The 15,140-nt window shown below is 42.8% G+C and overlaps 1 protein-coding gene across 3 annotated transcripts in view; it reads left to right on the top strand.

Moving 5' to 3' along the window:
* Window positions 1-3,431, top strand: part of COMMD10 (COMM domain containing 10) — a 108,775-nt gene extending 105,344 nt beyond the window's left edge. For all 3 annotated transcript variants that reach the window (XR_014227275.1, XM_082301382.1, XM_082301381.1), the window contains 2 exons: window positions 2,195-2,254; window positions 2,878-3,431. Coding sequence is in view for 2 of the 3 variants with exons in the window: in XM_082301382.1 (XP_082157508.1) it covers window positions 2,195-2,254; window positions 2,878-2,916 (99 nt within the window). In the remaining variant the exon portion in view is untranslated. The remainder of the gene's footprint in view (window positions 1-2,194; window positions 2,255-2,877) is intronic.
* The last annotated feature ends 11,709 nt before the right edge of the window (window positions 3,432-15,140 follow it).

Raw genomic sequence — 15,140 nt, 5'->3', positions numbered from 1 at the left:
AATAATAATGGGACGAGAGATCTCATCCTGTTCATAAAGCATAGTGGGTTTTTTTGAGTGTAAAGAGAACCTGAATTAAAAGGCGTGCACTTCTTTCATTCGCATACACTATCTTTTAACTAACAGTAATTAATGTAGTTAGAAAATATGAAAGACTAGCAGAGAAAAAGAGAGAGAGAATTGATTGTGCTTGCTGATCTAAAGTAGTATTAGAACATGCCCATCTTGCATGAGACATCAAGATCGGAGAAATGAGATCAGATGGTCAGATGTCTTTCTCTGCCCCTCTCTGGAGGCACTGCAAAACTGTCGTATCAAAATCCAACAGACTGCCCTTCCAGAAATCATTCTAGAAATGACCCTAACTATTAATTGTGAGTGATAAACTTTCAAGATATATATATTCCTTTCGTTCTGAACGTCTTCTTTGCAGTTTTGATTCCTTCCATTCAGTTGCCCAAATCCTTCTAGAAAGTCAAATGCCTAACAAACGTCCCAGCTGAAATGGTAGATCCCTTTGCCATAAGTTTATCTTTCTTCTTTCCTCTACCCCCTTTCTCTTCTGAAAAAACCCCTTGTTTGCTTTCTTTTTTGTTTCTTAGCTGTTAGAAAGCCTTTAAAAATGCTTTTACTTCCCTGTCACGGCATTATGCTCTTTGGAGGGAGGATCAGCTGGAGTCATGGCAAAGAGAACTGCTGTCCTGGTAGTTTTATTTTGTATTCGCCATACGATTCACAGTATTGCATTGTTCCTTCCCAGAGGGGGAAGATTGGTCTCTCATGCAAATCACTGGTCCTTTTCTAGGCTTTTGTAGCTGTCCTGAAATTGTTGGAAGGGATCCTTCTTTCTGCAGAGCGAGAAGGAGGAATTGCACCAGACAGGCTGGCCCCAGTTATTTTATCTCTTTCCTGTGTCTCTTACAGCTCCTTTTGAGGAGCAGGCACCAGGCAGTACCTATACTGTGTTCCCAGGGCTTCTGCTGGTCTTGTGCATTTGGTACGCCAAATTCAGTGACATTATTTGGCATAACTTGAGACTTGCATGCTATGAGTACACAGAATCTGGCCCACAGCCTTGTCTGTATGCAAAAGTGTCCTTGCTCATTTAAGCTGAGTGGATAAATAAGTGCTTTTCTACTCACCCAAGTGATACATGAAGTTGGTACCAGTTAAAGAAACGTGGTGTGTGTACGTTATTTCAGCTGATAATATTTTGTGAGTAGAGGTGTCCACAGATTCAGCTTTCACAGAGCCTCATTAGTGTTCACGGAAGTGCAGCTTTTATCCTCAGGAATGCCTCCAAGCCTTGAAAAATCTAAGAAAAATGAAGAGAATGTGCAGAAATAGAAATTTAAATAAATAAAGTCATAAAGTGAAGTAGAAGGAATAAGGCTAGGAACTGTATGGATAGATATGCACTGTGATTGAAGGTAGCAGGCTGCAAGCAAGTTAAGCAGGACAGAAGTTCTAATTTAACCCCCATCTCCACAGCCATCAGCACATGCATGCGGATGATTATTGCCACAATCTCTTTTATCTACAGTAGTTTTCATCAGTTGTGTTATTTTGTGGGTTTTTTTAGTGTTTAAGCACTGCTTTGAAGCTGTTGTGTTAATTGTTAACTTGGGCTGAATCTGCATGGATGCTTATAGCAGTGTCAGCATGCTAAGATTGGAACTGTTGGATTAATGAATGGAGGTATCAGCTCTGTGCCTGTGCAGTACGTTAATAGCTGTGCCGGTTCAATCAAATACACTACTGACTTTGTCGCTGTGAAATGGTATTTACCAGATGGACTGCTGAGAAAGATGAATGTAATCTTTCATTTTTGTCTGACTTAAAAATAAGGTAACTAAATCCTTTACATTGATTATTTTATTACTGTTCTTCACAGGAGGAGAATAGATATACTGGTAGATGTGAATTCTTTACTTAAATGAAATATACATGTATGAGGAACATTGTAGTGAATGGAAGGAAACTAACCATTTTCTTTCACGTATTTTGATCTCATATTCTGATTTACTGGAGTTCATTCTAAAAAGAAAAGAAACGAAATGAAACAAAATTAAACAAAAAGAAAAAAAAAAGGGAAAAGAATAGAATAGAAAGAAGAAGGAGAAAAGCGTATGCTTATTCCTTCCTTATTCCTTCTTTTTTTTAATCTGTTTGTTTTCTTTTTTCTTTTTTACAGAACCTGAAGAAGGTGTTTGTAGAATTTAGCCACCAAGAGCTGTTTGAGTTCTACAACAAGGTCTGTAGATTTTACAATATTATAGTTTCTTTGTAAACAGCTTATGCTGCTCAGCAGGAAGTGTTGCCTATATGAATTAAATCTAATAAAACTGGAAAAAAGGGATCCAACTTAAATTAAGGCTGTTAGATTTCTTTGATTACATAAAGCCCTTTCAAGAAGAGCCTGTGCATTCAACTTTGGAAGGCAGGGCTTGGGTCACTGTAAGCATACCTGGCAGTTAGATCAGGAGGAGTAGCTGATGATTAACAGTGGGGGTCTCTCTGGAAAGAGCATCTTTGTGTTACATCTTCAGTCAAGATGCTAGCCTTGTAATCCAGTCAAAATGAACTCTCTTATTTTTTTTCCTTATTATGCATTGGAAATTCACAGGAAAACATCTGTGCATGCTAAAGAGGTAGTATTTAGACAACTGTTTCTTTAAAATTTGAATATTTAAACTGCAGCAATGAATTCTAATAGCTTCATGTAAAAACAAATATTCATGAGTACAGGATTTTTATATTGGTATGCAAATACATTTGGTATGCGTAGTTGAAGATATTGGATATTTCTGTTTGCATGTTTCTAAACAACATTTTATGAGTGGAGGTTTTTTTCTCTCTTTTTGTTCCTTTAAATAGCTGGAAACTATACAAGCACAGCTGGATTCCCTTACATGATGTTTTTGAAGACTTATTTCTCCATCACGCTCCTGCCGCCTCATTATTTTGAATTGAAGATAGATTGCCAAGCTGTGTTTGCTGAAGGATTCAGCGGGTTGCTTCTTGTAAAATTATATGGCTTACCTGCTTTTTAGACCAGTACCATTAACCAAGAGTCTTTGTGAAGAGTCTGAAGATTCAAATGGACTTTCTCTTGTTTGCTTAGCAATTGTGAAAAATGTCTTCTTTACTTGCAGTGGGGGAACACCCTGCCCACCCCCCCTTCCCACTCCCCCCCCCCCAAAAATGAATGCTACCCTGCTTCAGAAATATTTTTTTCATGCTATTATGTGTGTTAACTCGATTCTGGTAGAAATTTGCATGCTAGTGAGAGACTAGGAAAAAATCCTTCTTTGTAGACATAAATGTAAAAGTTGTAAGAAAATACACAGCTAATAAAATCTCTATCCTTTTAAAATACTGTTCACTCAATTGATAATGCTTCTTGCAGATTTGTCAAAATAAATTCAGAATTTAAAAAGTACTTGGTTTATTTTGGGGCAAGTCAAACTTCATTTCGTTATCTTTGTTCTATTTTAGTTTGGTGGGTTTTTTTAATTTGAAGTAATCAACAGTGTCTCTGATTTTGGTGGTTACTCTTGGCACTGAAAACAAACATGGCTTCTTAGCACTGCATGACCACTAATGAATCTAAGTAGTATGGTGTATAACTGAGGGGAGAAATCTCAGAGTATAAAACAAAAAGTACTGAAATGGTCTGACAGATTTCTGAAAGCTGTGTTGATCCTTCCTCATGCTGTTTTTACCACTGTTTTTACATTGATCAGGAAGATTTGAAGTACAGTTATTAAAGGCCGAGTTAGTCATACTTTCACCCATTAGTTCCAGATGATTCATGAGCAGCATGAGAAAGGTAAAAGTCATCTTAGTTCTTGTTTGATGCCATTTGACAGGCTACTTCATTGCTGCACAGTATACAACTCTGGGCTCTGGGCTTATGGAAGGTGAGAGGAAATTTGCCTGTTCAGAGATTCCCTGAACAAGATTTTTCTTCCTGATGCCTGTATCAGGGATGTAAGTATAACCAAAATGTATGTTCTGAATCATTGGTTCTTCTGAATAGTTTAGGTCTTCCTGTGCCAGAATTCCTGCCTTGTTGCTTTTCGAGGAATGTTTTTTGCCTTTTTATTGCTTTGTTATGAATTGTGCTGTCACCTCCAGAATGTGAGGTTTGCACAAGGTGTCCAAGGTGCAAATTAATAGATTCAGATGATAAAGCCATTAACAGCCTATGTATGGGTAAAGGGCACTGAAGGGAAAACACACACTTAAAACCACAGTTCTTAGCTCTTAAATGAAATGCCAAATGATACTCTACCGTTCTGGTACAGTAACACTGTTATCCTGAAAGAAGAAGTGAATCACCATTGCACAGGAGAATATTACCCACCATAGCTTGGGAGGCTGGCTGCCAAAATTATGTCTTGTCATAAGCCCCTGCAAATGTGCCATATCTTCTGGAGATGAAATGCTCCCACCCACAGATGTCACATCCTCAGTGTGGCTGTTCAACAAGGGCTTGCCAGCCTGCTCATCTCATGCTGTATAGACAGGTGTGCGTGTGCAGGTGGACACAGCCCCACCATTCCCTCTGCTTGCTGACATTAGCAGTGCTTTGTAGTTAGTGCAGCTAGGGAAATCCTCTGCTGCATGACGTGTTCTCTAACAGGCCTATGGCACAGTATGTTTCGTCCTAGGATGCTGCTCTTGAGCCTTTTCGCTGAGTTTCCAGAGCTTATGTTCTGGAAGTCAGATCTGAAGTGAGTTCAGATTTTCCTGTGTGGATACAGGACATACTAAGGCAGTTGTATGAGGGGTTTAAGTTATCTTTGTGAATGTAGGCAGTGATTGATGTACCCTGGTGGAGGAGGTGAAGGCTGGGCTAGCTTGGAGAGCAAGAGGCATTAGACAAATCAGCAGGTGCATCTGAAAATAAGTCAGAGTAGGAAGAAACGGAGCATGAGAAAAAGGAAGGAGAGGATAGAGAAATGGATGTTCGCAAGGATGGAATTTGAGTGTTGGAAAACATAAGGAAGAGAGCAGAAACACTAGAAAAGATGACAAAAGTATATATACAAAGAAAATACTGAGCAAAGGGGGAGAAAAACCTTATAGAAGAGTGAGAGGAAAAATGGGAAATCAAAGTAAACCAGAATTAACTATGGAAGCTATCCAGTTGTATAACTGCATCTCGTATTTCAAACTAACCCAGAAGTGTCAACCTTGGTGCAAAGTGGACCACGATCAAAGTGTGGGATAATGAAAACCGGATTTTAAATCTAGCTTTAATAGGAGATACTTTAAAAATTATAAAAGTATGTTGGAAGGGAAGAAAAAGCCTAAGATTGCAGTAATTCTGTAAAATTTGTTTAATGTTTATCCTTGTTTGCAGATGACTGAAAAGATTTATGATTTCTTTAGAAGTGGCTGTCTTTTATTTTTTACTAACTGTGTTGAATTCTTATTGTCAAAAGCCTTATGTAAGAAGTACAAGTGGTCCTTTAGTCAAGGACCCCTGAGAAATAAACATTTAGTTTAAAAACACTTTTCTGTATGTAAGGGGAAGCTTTGGGGTTGTACATTGTTACGTAGTGAGGGCAGAACTTGTACTGTCTTGGAGAAGATTTTATCAGTTAAATTTAAATGCTCCTGAGTAAGCAGAGAAAATGACTAACTGAGAAAGAGCAGAAGAATTTAGGGAGTTTTTGTTAGGTCTTGCAGAGAAGAAGGCTTTTATCCTGGCTGCTTCTCTCTGGGCCTGTTTGGACTTGGAGAGGGGAAGTTTAGTATTCCCCTGAGAGAAGCTGCCTCTGCTTGGTTTGTATAAAGTCCTGGTGTCTCAGAGGTGTCAGTGAACAAGAGGGAAAACAAGCACTGGCACAGACTGGGTGATGCCTGGGATGATCTGCCTGCAGCAGGGACTAGACCCAGTGCCTTAGAGGTGGCACAAAGAAAAACACTTCCTGGGAAGAAGGTGGCACGTAGACTACACAGAACTGAACACACCAGGTTGGTGTGGGAGCCTAGACAGGCATGTGCACTGAAAGTGTTCAAGCTTTGGTTATGTGCTCTGGTAAAAAACAGAACAGTGAGTCTTGGGGATATTTTGAAGGTTTTACTGCAGAAACTGTAAAGGATGCATCCCATGCTCTTTTTGGCTCAGGATCCTAGCATATTGGCCTGTAATATCTCTTGGACATGATCCAGATTTGAAATTATCAAGGCTTCACATAGTGTTGTAAGAAGATATTTGCAGAGATTTATTGAACTCTAAAACTGGAAATTGGGATGAGTAAGAATTACTAAATCTTCTTTCAGATCTTTCAGTGCATTTTAAAAACATTTGATTCATCTTTGTTCAGACATTAAAGACAGTATTTTCTGTGACTGTACTTCTTTCAAAACTATAATTTCAAAATCTGCCTCAAATGAACTATTGGCAAAAGAAGGAAATAATTTGATTCAGGTATAACAAGCATCAGTATTGTTTTGACATGAAAACTTGGAGTTCTGGGCCTAAGGGAAAGTAGTGTGAGAACTGCTTTGAAAATACCAAATTACTGGTGAAGAGCAACGGTTGTACATCACTGAGCAAAACTCACACTAACAGCACATTAATGCTTGTTGAGTACAAATGCATTAGATTATCTTTGCCCAGTTCAGACATGGACATGTAATTACTGTTTCTTAAGCAAATGCAACATATCTGTAAGTTTTTGCATTTTATTTTTGTTGAAATAAATTATATAGTTAGACAAATACAGCTTTGCTGTCTCACATTTTGACGAACTGCTAAACCTCTTTTGGCTCTCCAGAGAAAGCTTTCAAATTCTCCTTTAATTCCTGGGTTTGCTGACATGTAAATTTTGAATAATGACCTGCAGCTTCATTTTCTACAGTCTGATTTTAAGGGCTCTAAAGTCTTGTTCTTTCAAAGCACAAAGAATTTACTGACATGCTAATTCTTACCTTGGTCGAAGGAAGAAAAGTGGTTATTGTTGTAAAACATTATAAGCTCCCCTTCACACTTGGTCATATTCTTATATTCTTGTTCCCAACAGCATCAGTGACATTTCATTGCTTGGCTGTATTGGCATATCATATCTTCAAAGATCATGAATTCTCTCACATGATGGTAAAGTAATGACAGAGCTTAATAATGCCTGCTGACCAGTAAGTATCATAGCATTTTGTGATGACCCTTTTATAGCTTATTTGACCAATGAAAATGAGTAATGGTTTGAGCCACTGTGCAGAAGATCCTTTTCTATGGAGCAGATAAACTGACCTGAGTAACAGTGATTTCAAGTAGGTGGGTGAACCACAGTGCTGCTGTCCAATATGCTATTGATGGTGTTACATGAAGATAAACTAGTAAGATGCTTTTATCTGCAATTGCATAAATTGATTCCTAATTTCCACACAAATGAATCCGTTTTGTTGGATCTTCCCTTGGCCTTCTTAATTGTTGATCAGACCAAATTATATGCTGTGATTTTAACTGAAATAAACTGTTTAGATGATCCTTTCATCCCTTCATTATTTTGCTTCACAAGAGATAAAAGCTACTGGTCTGTTACAAATCAGATAGTGTTCATCTGTGTTCAGCTATGTATCCAGGAAGCACTTGTCCCTCTCACTGACAAGATTAGTTTTTTCTCTATTGAGGTCAAAATATATCTCATGGTTATCCCATGTTTTCTCTGATTACTGAAATCATAGGAAGGCAATTTGAAGTCTGGAAGCATAACTGTCTTGACCGGTTCTAGTAAGATGATCACATTTTTAGAGCGCTTTTAACTTCTTGTCATCGGTGTTAAACATTAATTGCCCCTTTATGGTAATATAAAACATACATTCAAGGAAATGTGGATGAATGTAGTACCTGTCTCTGAGATGGATGTGCAGATCCACAGAGGCCAGCACAGGCAGCTGGCCTCTTCTGTAGAGTACTAGTTCTGGACTGGAAACACTGGGGCACCAGATCATCTCTTTTGGCATTCACTCTCTGATCATTCAGGACAAGGGAAGGGAGGAGTAAGCAGCACTCCCTAGACAGTGCTAACAAGATTGCTTGCATATGCTCTGTGTTGCAAGGGTTGTCCCATGAGGGTTAACATGAAGAGCTCTGCATATGAGTGAGCTGACTTTATTTCATTTAGTTCCCATCCACAGTTTCAGTAGGTGGGGCAGCTTTAATAAATTGCATTTCATGGGCAGCATGAGAATGCTGCACTTTTTCTGTCATGCACTTGTATTCTGCTTCTTTGTTAAAAAAATAAGAAAATAATCAGTTTAAGAAATTTTGCAGTTAATGTGTATAGTATGATGCCATGAAGATTTTTGCCTTTTCTTTTATACCCGTTATACTTTTTTACAACTTCTGTATTCTTAGTGCTTTTTCCCTACATTCTTGGACTTGTTTGTCAAGCTAAGAGACTAAACATTTTAGAAGCTCCGTAGCTAGGGATCAGTGTGCCCCAGACCCCAAGGTCCTCTCCAGAACACATTCTGTAAACCAAGATAGAACCATCCAGGGGAAGGTTCCTTGGGGAGGGGGGGGCCTCATTCAAGCCTCTCATTGGGGAATCTTTGATAGATATGCTGGTTAGTAAAGACCTATAATGATATACCAGATCTTTTGGGGGTGCATTGCGGTGTGCATTTTGGTGCATTTGACCTGGACGTGTGCACCTAAGGAGCCTTAAAATAAATGCCAAGGTAAAATCCCTTTTTCCCTTCTAACCATGTTTGACTCTTGGTTTTAAGACCAGGAAAAGGCATCAGTTGCTGGCGACCACGAAGGGACCCTAAAGACCTTGAAACTCGCAGTCTTGGGTTGGAACACATCTTGCTTTGCCCCTCTCTCTGCCGGCAAATTACAGAGGGGCCGGAGCAACGATCCAGGACTGTGACCAGGACTTTAGGACCCAGCACGGAAAGGAAGGTGAGTTAAAAGGGGACCGATATTACCGATATTACCAATATTTTGCCAGCACTAGGGAAGGAGATCTCCGAGGGGTTGGAAAGGTTGGGGGCAGAGAAGCCCATGGAAGGGGAAAGCTTAAACCTTTCCCCTGCAAACTGTGGAAGGGAGGGGATGCCCTCTGTGGAGTCCACAAGAGCCCAGAGGCTGCACCCTACACAGCCGCAGGAGTGGCTCAGAGGTTGGCTGGCTGGTTGGTTGGTTGGTTGGGATGTCGAGTGGCTGTGGGCTTGAATCCTGTTGAGACCAGTTTTTCGCATGCGCGCCTTTACTGTTTGCTAAAATGAATTGCTTTTTAGTATTTTGAAGTGCTGTTTTGAGGTGGTTGTGTAGTAAGCTAGATAAACTGCCCGGGAAGTCGGAATTCCGAGGCCAGATTGCAGGCTGAATTCCAGAGTTAAAAGCTTCCCTCTGGCAGAGTTTTCCTGTCTGTGAGCAAACATGGGTGGTGTTTTTTCAGATGAAAATGAGAAAATCCCTCCTAACAGCCCATTAGAGTTGATAATAAAACACTGGAAATGGCTGACAGAGCCGACACGTGAGAGTTAATCAGACTGTCCACACGAGTTTGGCCGACTTTAAAATTGTCAAGGAAGTTGGCCTCGCTTTGGTAGTTTGGAAAATGGTATCATTACTGATGGTAGAACTGAGATCATTACGTAGGTTTGATGAATTAAGATATGCAGAGCTTTTTACTATGTATCTGAACAGAGAAGCAGCATTTGCGATAGAGAAGGACATTATGGAAGTGACTTTAAGAAAAAGGAGGGGAGGGAAAAAGCTGCAGCAAGCTAGCTCGCATACGAATACAAACAGAGAGATCAATATGACAGATGTGGATATGGTGGCACCAGCTTTGCGCGATGGGGGGGTCTCCCCCCCGTTCAACCACCGGGAGAGCCCGCACAGGTGGGGGTGGGGGACAGAGGAGCGGGACAGCCGGTGGGGGCAGAGGGGCGGCGGCCCCACCGCCTCCGCCGCTGGGGCAGCCCGCACACGTGGGGGATGGAGGAGCGGCGGTGCTGCCGCCTCTGCCGCCGTCCGAGCAGGGGCAGGGGAGGGGGCAGGCAGCCAGCTCCAAGCCAGCGGAGCGGCGCGGGGTCTCCCCCCCGCGCCAGCCTTGTCGGGGCGGAGGGCGGGCACGCCACCGCCCCCTGACCACCCCAGAGGCGGAGAAGGTGGGGACTAGCCACCACCCCCTGACTTTTCCAGAGGCGGGGACAGGGGAGGGGAAGGGGTGGGCTGGCCACCTTTCCCCGCATACCCCGAACATGGAAGTGAAGGCAGAAGAGGGCACGGGCAGTTCTGAGTGCCTTCCCCAGTGCGATGAACTGCAAGTTTCCGAGCCAGAGACAGGAGGAGCCGCTCGCTCTCCCCACCTGCAGCGCAGCCAATCTTAAAGCTGGGGGCAGACGGGATGCCCCCGACCCAGGAGGCTCTTGCAGAGCTCGGGATGGGAGAAGCTGCTTGCAGCCCCTGCCTCCCTACCCCTCCACTGCCGCAAAGAGCGAGGCAGTTCCTGATCAACATTCGGCTGGAACAATCTTTAATACTAATGAAGTAGGTTCAATTAAAAGCGAATGGGATGATTTTGATACAGATAGTTCTCACGGGGAGGGAGGTAGAAGGAGGGGCAGGATAGCCCGAGAAGCTATGAAAGCAGTCAGTCCCGTTGCTAAACACACAAGGTCCAAAACAGATAAAGGGGGGGAGGAAGAACTTGCGTTAGAGGCACCTCTGAGACAGGCTGTGGGAAATCAAGGAGTGATTTGTATAAAAACACTGTTTTCCTTCGGAGAATTACAGCAGTGGAAAAACTCAACTGGGAAGTACAGGGACAACCTGGAGAGAGTAGCTATGCTTGTAGAAATGGCCATAAAATCCCATGACCCAGTTTGGGGTGATCTAAATGTTATGCTAGATGAATTATTGGATAAAACAGAGAGAGAAATGGTCGACAAAGCTGCTGTATCTGCTATAGAAACTCAAACTGCAACTGGGGCTCTCCAAGGGCAAGTTAATGACATCTATCCCCTAGCGAGCCCTGGCTGGAATCCCAATGTCCCAGAACAGATGGAAAAGCTGAAGCGATACCAAAAATGGGTGGTTGTTGGGTTAACAACGTAGTCTATGTTAAATACTTTAAAAGGTAAACTGAGTCAAGACACTGTGGATGTGATTGGAACTACAGGGGTAAGTGAAACAAGGCCTTTTCTCCAACCTTTAAAATTTGAATTGGGAAAACACTGGGTCATTCACCAGTTCCTGTATATGCCAAATTCCCCAATGCCATTATTGGGTAGAGATTTATTGGAAAAATTGGAAGCAGAAATTAAGTTTTCAAAGGAAGGGGGACTGAAAGTTATAATCCCAGAATCTAAAATTATCAAAGCAGCTGCTATACTTGTACAGGAATGCCATGGAAAAATTCCCAAAGAAGTTGAAGAGGCTGTCATTCAAATAGTGTGGGCCAGTGATTCTGCTGGGAGATCCAAAAAAGCTGAACCTGTGAGTATCACACTCAAAGCAGGGGCTACACCAGTAAGGCAAAGACAATATCCTCTGAAATTAGAAGCTCGCAAGGGATTAGTGCCTGTGATTGAAAAGTTTCTCAAATTTGGGTTGTTAGTAGAATGTGAATCCAGGTACAACACACCAATCTTGCCAGTAAAGAAAGCTGATGGTAAAAGCTACAGGTTGGTACAGGATTTGAGGGAGATTAACAAGATAACAGAGGACATACACCCAGGGGTAGCAAATCCTTACACACTCTTGACAACACTAACAAATTAATTAGGGTGGCTCACTGTTTTAGATCTCAAGGATGCCTTTTTCTGCATTCCTGTGCATAAGAATAGCCAAGAACTCTTTGCTTTTGAGTGGGAGAATCCTGAAACAGGGAGGAAGACCCAGCTCACCTGGACAGTTTTACCACAAGGATTCAGAAACAGCCCGACCATATTCGGAAACCAGCTGTCAAAGGAGCTTGAGGACTGGAGGAAACAAGAACCAGGAGGAGCAGTTCTCCAGTATGTTGATGACATCTTGATAGCAGCCAAGACACGAGATGACTGCATAGAGCTCACTGTAAGTCTGCTGAACTTTTTGGGCCAAAGTGGGTATCGGGTCTTGAAAGAGAAGGCACAGGTTTCCAGGGAAACAGTAGTATACCTGGGCCTGGAAATTTTCCGTGGACATCAACAACTCAGCAGAGAATGGAAGGAAGCCATCTGTCAACTTCCAGAGCCCCATACCGTAAGGGAGATGCAGGCCTTCCTGGGAATGGTAGGTTGGTGTCGCCTGTGGATATCAAACTACGGTATACTGGTGAGACCTTTATATGAGGTCCTTAAAGCAGCTGAAAAGGGGACAATCATGTGGACAGAGAATACCAGGGCTGCATTTAAACAGCTGAAACATTCCTTGATGTCAGCCCCAGCTCTGGGGCTGCCGGACCTGACTAAACCTTTTGAACTCTTTACACATGAGTGACTGAATGTTGCTCTGGGGGTATTGGCACAGCACCTTGGAGACCAGTCAAGAGCTGTGGCCTATTTTTCAAAACAACTAGACAAGGTAGCCCAGGGTTGGCCAGGATGCTTGAAAGTTGTGGCAGCAACAGTCCTTCTGATACAGGAGGCCCGTAAATTCACCCTTGGGCAGCACATTGTCGTGTACGTACCCCATGCAGTGATAAATGTGGTGGAGCAAAAAGGGGGACACTGGCTCTCCCCTAGCAGGATGCTCAAATACCAATCTGTGTTATTAGAACAAGATGATGTTACTCTAAAGACAACTTCTGTGGTAAACCCTGCAATGTTTTTATCATCTATGTTACTTGACAGTGTGCCTGAGCATGACTGTTTGCAGACAATAGAGGAAACTTATTTCAGCAGACCAGACCTGAAAGATGTTCCTTTGAAAGATCCAGACTGGGAACTGTACACTGATGGGAGCAGCTTCATGAAAAATGGTACGAGGATGACCGGTTACGCCGTAACCACCTCAGATACAATCATTGAGGCAAAAGCCTTGCCTCCAGATGTATCATCACAGAAAGCCGAACTCATTGCACTAACGAGAGCTCTAGGACTGAGTGAGGGGAAGAAGGTGAACATATGGACTGATTCCAAATATGCCTTCAGTGTTGTTCATGCCCATGGAGCTATTTGGAAGGAACGTGGCCTGCTGACTGCTCAAGGTAATGAAGTTAAGCATGCTAAACAGATTCTTGCACTTTTACAGAGCATTTGGAAGCCTACGTGTCATAGGTTAGCAAGCATAGTCCTGGAAGGGATGTCCTTGCTAAGGGGTGCTTACAGCTTCCTCTGGGACCTGATAGAACCTATCAGCTGGCCAGTTTGAATATGGACAATTCTTTAAGCCACTTAAAGTTGTGACCACCTCTGTGATCCACATTTAAGAATAGACAAACTCCCCTCCAAGCTCTCTCTCGTTTCCGGCGCTGGCACAGGTGGCTGCGGGCCCCGTGTGGGGGCCAGCGGGCCCGGCCAGGCCCTGCTTGGGCCAGGCCGGGCCGGGCCACGGCCATCCTGGAGCCATGGACCTGTTCCAGCCGTGGAACCCCCCCCACTGCCTTGCCGTGGGCAGCCGGAGCGGCTCGGCTCTCCCCCCTCTCCACTGCGATAAGGAAAATTCAACATTCCAGCTGCAAGGCTGCAAGGCCGAGGTGAGATTAACCCTTTTACTGCTGTGAAGAGCTGAAAACCTGAGGGAAGAGAGAGAGGAGATGCTTAAAGCTGAAATTCTGTTGTGAAGCTATGATATATCAGAGTATCCTGTTGTAATTTCATGAAGATATGGGGGGTGGAGTGTTCAACTCGTAAGCAAAAGCACCTGCACTGAGATAGGCAGATGCTGACGCAGCTGTAATTTCATGAGAAGTTTGGACAGGGAGAGATGGACCAGATGAGGACTTTTGCTCCAAATGGGAAAGGAGAAAACCTCAGTTCCTAGAGATGCTTCCAGAGATAGTCCTAACAATGAAGATGAGGAAGACCCTTTGCTCCCAGGGAAGGAGAAGGGCCTCTGTTTTTGTTTCTGAATGGCTCAACCTTAAAATTGTACCCCAAGAAACTTCAAGAGTGGACCCTCGAATGCGGGAAAACCAATTGCTATCTGTGTGTGACCTTGAACAAGCTGCAAGTCGGGGGAAGGGACTCACACGCAGGCAGAGAGACTCCTCTTCCTAAATGGACTGAACAATATTTGGAAGTGGGCGGCTGTCTTGTTGTGATAATGTTTTCATAGCATGAGCAAGAAGAGACTTCTCTTTCTAAATGGACTGAACAAGGTTATTATGGAAGTGGTAAACAGACTGAACATCTTAAGGGTTGTCTTTTTACATTGTCAGTGGGAGAAGGGAGGAAGGTGGGGGGGAGGAGGAGAGTTCTGAAGGTGGTGTAATTTTTTTTTTCTTTCCTCTTTTAGGTCTGTTAATAAACTTCTTTGTATTCTTTCAAGTTTGGTGCGTGCTCTGCATTTCTCCTAATTCTTATCTCACAGAAGATAAACAGTAATGAGTATTTTGAACCAAACCACTACACTACGGAAGTGGCTATCATGCATTGCAAGGGTCATCAAAAAGGGAAAACAGCCCCTGAACTGGGAAATCGTTTTGCTGATGAAACAGCCAGGGGGATTGCAGAAAAAGGCATTTTTGCAGTGGTACTACAGAAAGAGATAGATTTATTTACCCCAAAATATGATCAGAGGGATCACAAATTAATTAAGTTCCTTAAGGCTGAAATCAAAGAAGGTGGGTGGGCTGTTAACCCAGTAGGACAATTTGTAGTTCCACCACTGATCCTTCGGGAAATAGCCCTGCGAGAGCATGAAAGTACCCACTGAGGAGCAGAAAATCTTTTAAAACATTTGAGGAAAGTAGTGATAGGGAGAGGGATGACTGATACTGTACAATCTGTAACAAGCAAGTGTGAAACCTGCTGTAAAAACAATCCTGACACAAGCAAGAGAGTTGTGTTAGGAGTGACAAAGACAGGAGATCTCCTGGGAGATTATTGGCAAATAGATTTTGCTGAGATGCCATGCAAAGAGGGATACTGGTACTGGTTGACACCTTCAGTGGATGGCCTGAGGCTTTCCCCTGTTGCACCAACACAGCAAAAGCAGTAGTGAAAGCTTTGCTCAATCA

This window comes from Coloeus monedula (assembly GCF_965178545.1).
Source record: "Coloeus monedula genome assembly, chromosome: Z".
Classification (NCBI taxonomy): domain Eukaryota; kingdom Metazoa; phylum Chordata; class Aves; order Passeriformes; family Corvidae; genus Coloeus; species Coloeus monedula.
The sequence above is the reverse complement of the archived record's forward strand: the minus strand, read 5'-3'. Positions and strand labels throughout refer to the sequence as shown.